General features: G+C 39.5%; 2 protein-coding genes across 2 annotated transcripts in view; one reads left to right on the forward strand and one right to left on the reverse strand.

The window, feature by feature from the left end:
- LOC146477775 (uncharacterized) overlaps nt 1-13,295 on the reverse strand; it is a 291,187-nt gene that overhangs the window by 77,605 nt on the left and 200,287 nt on the right. The gene's annotated exons all lie outside the window — the stretch shown is intronic.
- LOC146477781 (uncharacterized) lies at nt 4,028-6,441 on the forward strand. Its single transcript, XM_085113071.1, has 2 exons — nt 4,028-4,255; nt 4,362-6,441. Exons 1-2 carry the CDS (start codon nt 4,083-4,085, stop codon nt 6,439-6,441), a joined length of 2,253 nt encoding a protein of 750 aa, XP_084969197.1. The 5' UTR covers nt 4,028-4,082.

Genomic DNA, 13,295 nt, shown 5'->3' on the forward strand with positions numbered 1-13,295 from the left:
TTATTGATCTGAGACGATATTGTACGATTTTGAGGGACCACAGACAACTGCAGAAGGTAAAGCAACATGGTTTTAACATCAACAGTCATTTGGATCATCTTTGATCAACATTGCGACATTGAAGACAGTAACTAGCAAGATTTCGCACAGCCCCATACTTTCATTATGCAGGCATTTTACGACTTAAACACCATTCATGCTCGTTCTTTGTGTAACAGGTATGACAGCGACACATGTATAATTTTATTGGGGCTGTGTGGAAATCTTTCCCAGTGAATTGCACCAGAATTTTTCGAGCAAAGATTACAGTATCTTTTAGTCTAAGATCAACAAATTATGGACTGACGCTAATTATTCTTCGTGGTACAAACAACGCGCCTTTAAAGGAGCCTGGCCATGCGTGGATCAGGGTGGCGTCTGTAACTGCGTCATAAAAAATTACAAACCAAGAAGAAATGATTGATCTTTTGATCAGCTTGCACCAAAACATTTCATAGAAACGTAGACTTGAACTTACAGTTAGCATTCTGCGATAAATGCGACTCAACAAGACTTTCTTCAGAGACATTTCAGTAAGCTTGAAATTAAGCTTAATTTGTATGTGTCCATCGACATAGCGTGCCTAATAATTTTCAAGCGAACCTCATTTATCAGAGTCACGGAGGTACCTCAAGTTAAACTTAATCCAAAGAAGCACTTAAGAGCGCCTTTTTTTCATGACCGAGTGAGTGACGGCACAGGGCTCAAAAATTGACTACCCTCATATTTTGCCCAGACATACTCTATGATGAGTTAATAAACGTGGTGTATTTCTTATGTTCAGCTCTGCTTTTGTTTTCCAAAAAATTACCAATAACTGTAACGGGCGCCGACCGTCACAAAATGGCGGAAATTAGTGCGTCGAGTAACAACACAAGAACTTCGCTCGTATAAAGCGCAAAAGGAAGCACGGTTTTTTTCAAATTGGTATATTTGGGTAAGAGTCATTGGCAAATGATTCAAGTCTAAAACCAGGATTGTTTACTTAACTGGGAATGCACGGCACGAGTTTGAAAATCACCAATATTTCACTGTTTAAAAATCTCATTTTGGAGCAGTTTTTCAATAAACATTTTTCCCATGCGGTATAACTCAGAAGCGCTTGAGATTAAGGTTGTGATTAGTGGAAATAGTCTTCTTTTCAAGGATATAAAAATTAGTCTGGGGCTTTCAACTTCTGCACGAAAAAACCATTCTCTATGTCGAGAAAATCACAAACTCCACTTGTCAACCAACACAAATAATCGAATTAGACTCTGTTAACGAAGCCAATATTCCAAGCAAATCTTAGTGCTTAGCACCTATTTGATTAGAAGGTCAACATTACAAGTTTACCTTGCTAAAACAGTGGCTGTAGATTGGTTTTCATTCCTACTTTCTCTTCAAAATTACCATCTTCCCTCTGACAGCGAGTTTACGAAATCAACAACTATCTGAACGATACCTGGGTGGCTCTTGTACAAACATAGGCGCTATTCTTCGCAGTTTCAAATACACCATATCTGCTACCTTTCTCTAACGTACAACTGAGCTTGTTTCATCGTAAAGAAAATGACCATTGAGCGAGATTTTTGATTACTGAGCGACACTGTCGTTTTGACTTCTTCAATCCATGCGTATCATTTGTATGTCACGCAATGACATATCACACTCCTTACAAGGAAGGCTTGGTTACCAGTATTCCTTCAGGTGTTACACAAGTTTTGCGGATAAGGAAATAATTTTAGTTTTTTAAAAAAGACACTCTGTGATCTAAAATTCTTAAAACAAATGGAAAAAAGGCTAAAAAGAACGAGATAGGTTAAGGAAGAAAGAACCACCGACCGACAGACAAGCAGCCCGAACGATAGAAAGAAAAAAAGAAAGAAAGAAAACGAACTTGTAAGCAAACAAAGGAAGAAATGAAGGAAATAAACAAATGTAAAATTTAGAAGAAGGAAAGTAGTAACAAAATAATGGGAAGGGAAAAGCGGGAGCGCCCAAAACTAAAGAAAACCAAATTTAATAAGGTGAACCAATCCTAATGATATAATGACCATCGCGTCATTCAAAATTTTTAAACAAACAGATGATTGCGCAGCCACGTTGTCCTTCTGGATAACACATGAAATGGATATCAATCGCTCTTTTCAGAGGTTAGCTGGGGGACAGTGCTCCCGAGGTAAACGAAGACGAGCAAAAGAAAAAAAGTGCCCTTATCCTCCCATTGCTTTTATGTGGAAAAAGCATCTCAGCACACACACAGTCTGTCGGCGTAAGTGATGTTGAGTCGGAGATCAACTTAATTTTTGCACGGGCTTCAATTTTCACTGCACCTTGTGACATTTCGGGCACGACCATCTGTCCAGTTCATCCTTCCTCTTTGGGCATTGGGTGGTGGAGAGGTTCCCAACGATACCTTATCGAGCTACGCCAAAGGGAAATCGCGCAAGGCTGACCGCGGTTATTAACAAGGCCCTTTCGGAGACTATCTAAGACGTACCAGAGCCAACAGGTACAAATTTTCCCGTAAGGCAACGTAGTTTTGCTTATTCATGTTAGGGGAAGGTCAATATGAAATTTAAAAGTTGTGTCTTATTTTCAAACTGAGCGAAAAGCCGTAAGTCGGAAAAAAAAATTAACACATACTTGCAACAAGAAGCTCGCATTTTTAATAACTAGCCTGTTTCTGGTGTGTGATAATTTAATTATAATGTTTATCACGAACTTAAATTTTTTTTCCGTAAATGAAACCAACATGCTTATTTTCCTGGAAACACAACTATTAATGCAACGCTTATGCTTTTATTATTATTATTATTATTATTATTATTATTATTATTATCATTATCATTATCATTATCATTATTATTATTATTATTATTATTAGTAGTAGTAGTAGTAGTAGTAGTATTATTATTATTATTATTATTATTATTATTATTGTTATTATTATTATTATTACTATTGTTATTTTATTATATTTTATAGCCGCAGCTACTAATCTGTGAAGAACTCCGTTAAGTTCTCTCAAATAAACTGAACTCTGACAGTCACACAATTCTGTAGTCTCATTATATTCCCTCAGAAGCCCTTCAGACTAATCGCTGGTACTGAAAGTGGTCATATCCAGGGCTCATTACAGTGGTTATTTTACATCTCCAAATTGGAGACGGGGCCGCCATAAAAATTTCAACGAGGCCATCCGAACCATTTGAGGGTCTAACCTTCTTCTCTAAATATTTCTGACCATGAGTATGGGTGCGGCCGTGGTTAGAACCCTGCGGTGCTTAATATTATCCTAGAAACTTTTTGTTTTTTTTATTTTCAGGAGCACAGTTATCCTAATAATTATCGTTGCTTTGGGTAGAAATATGCCGTGACTGTAAATTGCAATTAATCCGGATTCATCGGCCATATGGAACTGTGTAGCTCAAGCTAAGCCTAGCTGATGTTACAAAGGGCTTTGAAAATGTTGTCCTTCTAAAGGACATTTGTTTGTCTTTTAGCATGTCACTGACACATCAGTTCATCGCAAACAGCCTTACATGAAAAAGATTCAGTCACTTTGTCTAGGCTGCATCTGCCAGCAATAAGATTCGTTTTCCGGGCTCTTATCTGCTTTTTGCTTTGAGTATGTTCTTCATTGGCCTTACAAGCTGAGTGCTAAAAGCATTGGTGGCATTTATACCACTGTTAGGCTAACCATCAGGCGACACTTTTACCACCGGCCCGTGTTACACTACCCGCCTTGAATAGCTTTCGCTAAACGCGGGTAGTGTACATCTGAATAATGTAAAAGATGATTATAATAAATGGTTGATTTATTTGAGCGTAGCTTACATAAAGCGCGAACTTTCTTATCGTAAAGAAGTAATTGTAATTGCCTTTAAATGCGGTTCTCTTTTGTTGTTTTAGTCTCGTCGATAAAGTCAGGCAAGGCCGGGTTATTAAGCTGGACATGGTGTGCCCATTTGACACCAGCCCCCCCATGACACCGATCGGAAGTTGCATGAGAGCGAGGCCTAAGGGCCGTCGAACGCGCGAATCTCAAATCAACAAACATGGACGAAAGAGCTCTACAAGAGATAGACTTAAACCTTACGCCAGACGACATCCCATGCTCATCTGTTGAAAATGTGGATGATATCAGCAAGTGGACGATACCACAGCTAAAATTCTGGCTCAAATGCAGAAGGCTAAACCAGCAAGGATTAAAGAAAGACCTCGTCGAAAAGTAAGCTTTGTAATTTTACTGTCGAAAAGCGGGCGCCGCACGTCGCACTATTTTATGTTTCCAATATCGTTTCCAATGTTTTTTTTTTTTTTGTTTGTTTTTTCAGAGTAAAAGCCTTTAACTCGATCCCTTACTACAGGGATAGAGTTTACGACCCTGACCCAGAAAGAAGTTACACGAAGGCAAAGCTTGAAAAGCTCAAGCGATCGAATGCAACAGTTGAGAGCGCGGCAAAACAAACCAGCCCCAATAACTCACCTTTCGATAGCTTTCCGCCGGACGAATCTACACAATTTTCGGAAGACTTTTCTATTCTGCCTTCGTTTGTGCCAATGGATGCGTTCGAACAGGTTAAAAATTCTGGTAAATCAATTAAGAAATTTGCCAATGCAGAGGTTGTGATAAACTCAAAGGACAAAGGCCTTCGCATGATGAACTTTGTGCATGATTTACAGGTGTATAACAACCCAGAAAAGCGTCATATTTATTTGCGTGCCTGCTGTTGGGCTTCCTACAAAAGGAACATCAAGTACAAGGTAAAATTAGTTTTAAACCAAAATGAATTCCCGAAGATTCTGGCAGCAAAATGTGATAGGCAGTGCCCAGCCTCCAATAGCGGTGTTTGCTGCCATGTGATGGCTCTCATTTGGAAACTAGAGGATATGACGAGAAAGTCAGAGCTACGAGATTTTACTCCTGACAACAGATGCTGTACATCAAAGCCAAGGCAATGGGGGAAAGGGAATAAACGTGAAGTGGAGTTCCACCCAGTGATGGCTTCAAATGTGATAAAACCGAGACATTCCTCTGACTTACCTGGCAGGAAGAGAAGAGGTGTCCAATCACAATTTTACGACCCAAGGCCACCCAAATCTCGGAAGCTTGATGTTACTGGTATTGTCAAGCTTAAACGTGACCTTCAGAACATAAACCCAAATATACCCTTTGCAGCCATGCTACCAGAAGAAAAGTCAATTTCAACTGTAATGACTCTGGTTGGCACAGTTGCTAAAGGTTCAACAATTCACAAGCAACTCCAAGACTATGCCACTCCCGGTTTGATACCAACCTCTATCAGTAGCAACCGACCGGCTGTTCAAGTAAATTGGAGTCCTGTATGTAGTACATCAGATACAACTGAAGAACTAAGAGCCAATCACGTCCAAAGGGAAAAAGACCAAAGTTTAAATGGTGGATCTCCTGGCCCTTCAATCACTCATGTGCACAGAGAATCAGCTATGCCACACACTTCTGAGCCACATGCAACTCTTTATGGACAACCTAATGGTAACGCCCATTTGCAGGAGGAAGAAGTTTCTACAGGCAACACTCAAGGACAAGAGCAGGCAATTCCAATTTTTGCTAACAGAGGAGCTGATCCCTATCACACTCAAGCAAAACAAACAACACAGGCCAAAACATTATTTATTGAAACTCTTACAGATGAGCAACAACGAATTGAAATGGCAACAAGAGGGCAATCACTCAACCCTACTTGGTTTGAACAAAAGCAGAACAGGATAACTGCCAGTATATGCAAAGATGTATTTACCCACATGCAAAATAAAGGGGCAAAGATTCCAGAAAATCTAATTAAAAGAATTATCTCAAAAGGAATTCTTTACAAACACGTGAGCTATTCCCAAGCTAAACACCTTAATTATAAAAGTAAAGGTATGATCTATGGTATTGAAAATGAGCCTGTGGCAGCAATTTTATACAAAGAATACCTTTTATCATTACCAGACATCAAGGAAGTAACAATTCAAGAGGTTGGCCTGATTTTAGACAGAAATAGCAATGTCCTTGCAGCAAGCCCAGATAGAATTGCAACCATAGTATATTACAATGGTACCATTGAGCATAGAAATGTAGAAATAAAATGTCTGGAGTCAAAGCAGGATGTTTCACCCGAGGTTGCCATTGAACAAAGCCAAAAGGAAGCTAGTTTCCCATTTACGAAAAACAATTCTTTCTATGAAGTGAAGGATAAGCATAAGTATTGGTTTCAAACACAGATGCAAATGGGCATCTCTACACTTCCACTGACTGACTTTGTCATTTTTACTAGCTCAAGATATCCTATTTTAGTTCTGAAGGTAACATTCTCATCCAGATGGAGTAATGAAATTAAACCTAGTTTACTTGCTTTTCATAAGAAATATATTGCAAACAACAACAGTTAGTGACTCTAGGACTAAGAAAGAATATGAACTCTTCATTGAGATAAATAAACTTGTAACCTCTCAGAGACGTATATCAATTTGCTATAGCAAAAGGAAAACATTTTATCAAACTCTTTATAGTATATAGTTTTGAAACGTTTTTGCTTTTAGGCAAATGTTGTGTTTGTTGCTCCTTGGATTATTTAAGTCTTGGATGGAGGGGACTCCCATAGAAAAAGTGATGGAGGTGTTTTGTCAGAAATTTTGAAACAGACCTTAAAAGGTATCAGAATGTTCTTAAAAGGGTGCATCTCAAATTCAATTTGGCTCCTAAGTGGATAGGGTAGACAGTGTTTCTGACAAGTAATTCCTGGTACCTAGAAGGTACCAAGATAACTGGTTATGACATCTTGGTGGCCATTTTAGACTTAAAAATTGAAACTTTTTTATGGGACTTCCCTCCACCTCTACTCTAAACAGAAATTATTGGATTTTGAAAGTTGACTAACAAAGCACATACGGTCCAGATTTGATTAATAGATCCATAAGTAGAAAGGGGCAAAACTTGATTAAATATATGCCAAGCCTTTATACGTTTTATTGCTCTTTCAACGTGAATTCGAACATTGGCTATACTCATGGTTTCAAAACACTGGCTTTCTGTAAACTGGTCAGTTGAAGAAAATCTCTTTGGAGGAATATACAAACTCCCTCCTCTGAGGGTTATCAGGTCATGGATTTCAAAGCCTTTGTCTGCAAGGTATTGATCTCCCATTTCAATTAACTGGCAGAAGTTACTTCTTTCCACAATTTCTTTATCACTTATTCTTCCTGGATATAACTGACTGATAAATGTTATCCAGCCACTAGGTGAAATGCATACTAGCCCTTTAAACGTGTCATGAGATTTATAATCTGAGTACATCTCTGAATGCTTCTGATAGTCCCTGGGCAGTTCACATTTCAACTCTGTGCAATCTAAAATTCCCCGTACATTTTCATATCTACCCTTAAATGAATCTGGCAAGTGCTCCTTTACATTCTCTTTTGAAGGCCACACAGGCAAACTTCCCAACATTATGTAAAGGTAGTTTGCCCACGTAACAAAAACATCCGACACAGTACTTACAGACACACCAAATCTGTGCGCCAAGTCACGCTCGAATAATCCAAGACGCACCCTGGTTAAAAACAACCACAGCTGGTCAATGGGCTCCATTTCTCGCTTTCTATTTCTTTCATTTTCCTGTTGCTGTAGGAAAGGAAATGGAACACTAGGATCTGCATGGTCTCCTTTCACTTTGGCACGTGCATTTTTCCAACTGATCAGAGACTCAGAGCAAGGCTTAACAAAGTTCCAAAATGCGATTAATGCTCGATAACTTTCAAATCCAGTGTAAAAGAAAATGTCGTCGTCATTGGATCCAAACCTTTCCAGGCCAAATTTACAAAGACAAAGTTTTTGCCTAAGTTCAAAATTCTCAGCAACCAAATCTCTTTCTGGCGCCAGTGGTTTGTCCTCTGAATCTTCCTCTTTAGGCTTACCATTTTTGCATGTGTCGACTGCTTCACTTGGGCGACTTGTGCTTTTTGTTTCTGATGACACCACAAAAGGTCGAACTGCGCTGTCTTCACGAGCTTTTGCTCTGAGGGTCCTTTCACTCGATTCTTTACAATTCGTTGACCAAGGAAAGACCGATGGAACAGCATTTTTCACAAGATCGTGCCTCTTGCCAGTGACACTTTTTCTGTAATCCTCCGCGGTGAAATGTTCCGAACAGCAAAACAAAGATGTGTTCGACGCAAATTTTTTGTCGCCACGTCTCATCTTAATACTCCATATCTTCCTCAGGCTTACATCTAACGGAAAATTGTTAAAAATCAAATCTTTTCTATTCTCTGAGCGATTGTTGCACAGTGCAGCCGAGCAACACTTGTGACTTGTGTCCGCCATGTTTTGCTACGATTGCCCTTAGGCCTCGCTTTCATGCAACTTCCGGTCTTACGGTGAATCGGTGTATTCTGTCCACTGCACGTGCACGATGTACAAAGCATCTGCTTGTAAAACATTTGTACTAAAAAATCCCATCCTAAAAGATAAAAAGCTGGTAACAGATTTAGTACCATGTCAGCGAGGGGATTTTAAGCTTGAAGTCGGACGCAGACAAACTGCCGCGGAAAAAATATAATCTGGTTGTTAATTTTGTTGGGTTTCCTGCGCGCTCGGTCTCATTGCGTGACAAACATGATCGTCTCATTCTACAGACGATTCCTCTTGTGTGCGTCTTCGGGCTGCAAAATTTCTTCTTCTGCGACTATAGATAATCGCATCATCGTTCTTAATCGCACAATTGAGTTACCTTATTTGCTATAGCTGTGTGGAGACTCAAATATGGTTGAACTGTAATGTTTCATGCAGGAGTCATACGTGTGGTCGTTGATTACTTGTGCTTTGGTAAACATGGTCGAAGGGAAGATAACAATAGTGGCGATGAACAGCAATCTACAGCCACAAGTTTTGCAAGGTAAACTTATGATGTTGACTTTCAAATCAAATACGGTGCTAAGCACTAAGATTTGCTTGGAATATTGGCTTCGATAACAGACTCTAATTCGATTATTTGTGTTTGTTGACAAGTGGAGTTTGTGATTTTTCTCGACATAGAGCATGTTTTTTCCGTGTAGAAGTAAAGAGCCCCAGACTAATTTTTATATCCTTGAAAAGAAGACTATTTCCACTAATCACAGCCTTAATTTCAAGCGCTTCTGAGTTATACCGCATGGGAAAAACGTTTATTGAAAAACTGCTCCAAAATGAGGTCTTTAAACAATGAAATATTGGTGATTTTTAAACTCTTGCCGTGCATTCCCAGTTTGGTAAACAATCCTGGTTTTAGACTTGAATCATTTGCCAATGTCTCTTACACAAATATACCAATTTGAAAAAACCGTGCTTCCTTTTGCGCTTTACACGAGCGAAGTTCTTGTGTTGTTACTCGACGCACTAATTTCCGCCATTTTATGACGGTCGGCGCCCGTTACAGTTTTTGAGAATTTTCTTGAAAATACAGCCAGCTTTGAACAAAAAAAATATATCACGTTAGTTGGCTTATCATAGGCTATCTCTGAGCGAAATATGAAGATTTTGAATTTTTGAAGCATGTGCCACATTTTACTGATATCACGCGGTCTTCACAGACATTCTCTCTTAATAGCAATGTAAAACGTGTTCATTAAGTTAACAGTAAGACTATCAAGTTCAGGCAACAACCCCACAACATGAAAGCTTAATTCCAAGAAGGCGAAGCCTGCATGATCTCAAGCTTTTACAAAGCACTATTAAAGACCCATCTTCATTGAAAGATTAAAGTGGATATTGAATCGAAGGTTGTTTGAAAGTTACAAACAAAACTAAAGAAAGCAAACTATACACGCTATATCCACTTTGTCGTACGCTTACCTTCGACAAATTCGCCAAGCACAGAGAATTAAGTTTGCCCACAGCTATGCTCCATGAAGTTGATTCACACGCTACATGTTAACAATTCCGGCAAAAAAGGTTTTCTCACCCCGTGATTGCAATATTAATAGCGAAAGTACGAGTAAATTATGTTTTAACACGAGAAGGTATAGGGAAACGTTCTTCGCTTCCTCTTTCTCGGAATGCACGCTTTGATGAAGAAGGGTTTTTTCCCGGGTTGGTTTCGTTTTCCAAATATGGAAGTGATCTGATTTGCAGGATTGGAAAGTCGAAAAAAGGAAAGCGGAATTCTCGAGCCTTTCGTACTTGTTGTCATAAATTCGGTTCGAAATACCTACTTAGTGAAAGAAATTTTCTTTCAATTCTTTTGCCTCGTGCCTTTCGTACTTGTTGTCCTACATTTACATTTACATTTACATATAATTATTAGGTCGGTATCACACCAACTGTAAAATTAAAAATAAATAGATAAATAAATTAATAGCGGCGCTGCTAGAACAGGCTGCCAGGGTCGGTCTCAAGATTAACGCGTCCAACATAAAAAATAATAAAATAATACTAGATATAAAATAATGATAAAAAACAATGGCCTCAGGGAGGCGGTTCCAGTCCGCTATAGTTCTTGGAAAAAAAAAACGAAAATTTAAAAATGTCCTTACTTCCATATGACACACGAAATTTAAATTGATGGTCTTCCCCTCGTGCGACTCTCGGGGTGATGAATTGAAATATTTTCGGCTATCTATATCAATAAGACCGTGAGTTAGTTTATACATAAGTGTTAGTCTAAACTCCCTTCTTCTCGTTTCCAGTGTGGAAAACCCTAAGTCTTTAATCATGTCCGTAACATTTGCATAACTGTTGTAATGTTGTGAGCAGAACCGTGCAGCCTTACGTTGAACCCTTTCCAGAGCACTGATATCTTTCTTTAAGAAGGGGTCCCAAGCCGCGCTTTCATATTCCAGCTTCGGTCGTACTAAGGATGTATATGCAATTTCTTTTACATTCTTTGAACAATTCCAAAGGTTGTGTTGTATTGTACCCAACGTTCTGTTTGCTTTAGCTGCTGTTATAGAAACATAAGCTGACCAATTGAGCTTGTTACTGATAGTAACCCCAAGGTATTGAAAGCTATTAATCTGCTTTAACTCTACACCAAAGAAGACATATATTCTCAGGGGTGGATTGATCTTATGCGAGATGGTAACAATTTTGCCTTTATGCCAAATATGCTGCTAGGGTTCTAGCCTAGCCTGAGAAAGTCACTTTGAAGTAGATCGCAGTCCGCGTCACTTGCGACAATGCCATAAAGTAAAGCGTCGTCCACAAAGAGCCTAACTGATGATTGCCCGTTATCTGGTAAGTCGTTTATGTATAATAAAAAGAGCAACGGCCCGAGGACTGTACCTTGGGGTACACCAGAAGTCACCGGACATTGACTTGATGTTTGGCCTTCACAAACAACTGATTGAAAACGTTGGATAAGAAACGACTCTAACCAATTTAGGAGCGGGCCTTGGATTCCATAGTGCTGCAGCTTCCTTAGGAGTCGCCTATGAGGGACCTTGTCAAAGGCTTTGGCAAAGTCCAAGAAGACCGCGTGGATAGATGAGCTCTGAATAGTCTTTGCCATTTCGTGTAAGGTGAGAATTACCTGCATCTCTGTGGATCTCTTTGCCCTGAAACCATGCTGACAATCCGTTAACATGTTACGGTCGTTTAGATGTTTCATAATGAAGCTGTGGACAATCTGCTAGAGGATCTTTGATGCAACACAGGTGAGAGATATTGGTTTACAATTGGCTGGGTCAGATTTCTTTCCCTTTTCAAAAACTGCACACACATTTGCCTCCTTCCACCTATAGGGAACAGTGACACTGTCTATCGAGTCCTGAAAGATGACTGTTAATATTGGAGCGATTTCTGCAGCAAAATGTTTGAGAAACCAAGGTGGAACTTGGTCTGGGCCACAGACCTTGTTAGAGTTTAATGAAGACAGTTGCTTTAAAACTCCTTACAGTTCTGAAACAATTAAAGGCCAGGTTTGGGATCAGAGCCCATGTCTGGAATGTTTTTGAGGTCCCCCTTGGTAAACACGCTTGAAAATTGTCTGTTTAAGATTTCTGATTTAAAAGCACTATCACTTATGACTTTACCGTCCACTTCAAAGTCTGCATCCTTGGGTTTTCTTGATTCAGCCGTTTTACGTGGGAAAAAAAGCGTTTAGGTTGTCCTTGATTGACTCACTAAGGTGGCCACTGATATACTCTTCCCTTGCAGACTTAAGATTCTTATCAAAAAACTTGTTCCAGTGCTGTACAGATCCCGTTTTCTTTGCCTTCAGGTTGTATAGTCTTTGTTTCACTTAAGATTGTCGCCGAAACGAGCGATTCAACCAAGGTAAGTTGTATCTTGAACTTGTCATCTTATGCGGAATGCAAGAGTCCATTATGTTGCGAACACTATTTTCAAAATCATTCCACTTCGCTTCCACCGAGTTGTTATCATATTGAGTGTTGGGTTTTGCAGCAAGTTCCTTTAATTCCAATTTAATACGCTCAACGTCTGATCCGTTTCTAATATAAACTTTGCGCTTATATGCCGTTTTTTCTGGCAAAATTCGTGAAAGAAATTTTCTTTCAATTCGTTTGTTTTATGGACATAATTCTTAGGCTACACATGTATCCTGAAAATATGTATTCTGTCCCATTACTAGCTATCACTGAAAATGCAGAAAATACGAGACCCCGGGAACTTAAAAACCAAACAAACAAACAAACAAACAAAACAAAATGAAAAACTAAAAATAGAAAAGAAAGGACAGGCAAATCCTGACTCATTGAGTGCTTTCCTCTCTTGGGTATTTCAACTTCTTGATACATTCTCAGCTTCAAGTAACTCTGATATGTAAAGTCAAACAAATTCTCCCGTCTTGCTCTCACTCGTACCAGGAGCTAAGCTCCTGCTCGTACCCAAGCCTCTCGTGCGCCAGTAATGATGTACCTTGATTATGAACACGACGCCAGCATCCAAACCTAACGACAGAAACCACACGTGCTTCCTTTCGGAGCAATTAAGGACGGTGCCTGCTAATACCGAAGTATTTTTGCGCGGACAAAGCAGATGTTAGCAAGGGCTATTGAAATCCAAAAAGAAAATTGGGGGTAACAAATATAAAATTTTGTCGGCGGTGTTCATGAGATAGGTGGTGTCTTCGATAACCCCCCTCCCCCCCTCCCTACCCCAGACAAGGTGGGTCCACTTCGAAGAAACTTGTTATGACCGGTTCACTTTATAGGGATAGCAAAACGGACGAAACACTGGATTGCGCGTTGAAATTCGTTATCACACCCGAGGAGCCACGTCCTCTCGCGGAAAATTAAGTAGCTTGGTC

This window comes from Pavona decussata, unplaced genomic scaffold (genome assembly GCF_977016875.1).
Source record: "Pavona decussata unplaced genomic scaffold, jaPavDecu1.1 SCAFFOLD_69, whole genome shotgun sequence".
Classification (NCBI taxonomy): domain Eukaryota; kingdom Metazoa; phylum Cnidaria; class Anthozoa; order Scleractinia; family Agariciidae; genus Pavona; species Pavona decussata.

What these genes read in the sequence shown, in the direction of transcription:
- LOC146477781 (XM_085113071.1), top strand. Translation starts at nt 4,083, where the DNA reads ATGGACGAAAGAGCTCTACAAGAGATAGACTTAAACCTTACGCCAGAC. An exon ending in AAGAAAGACCTCGTCGAAAA is followed by an intron (nt 4,256 to 4,361) that starts GTAAGCTTTGTA and finishes TTGTTTTTTCAG; the next exon opens with AGTAAAAGCCTTTAACTCGA.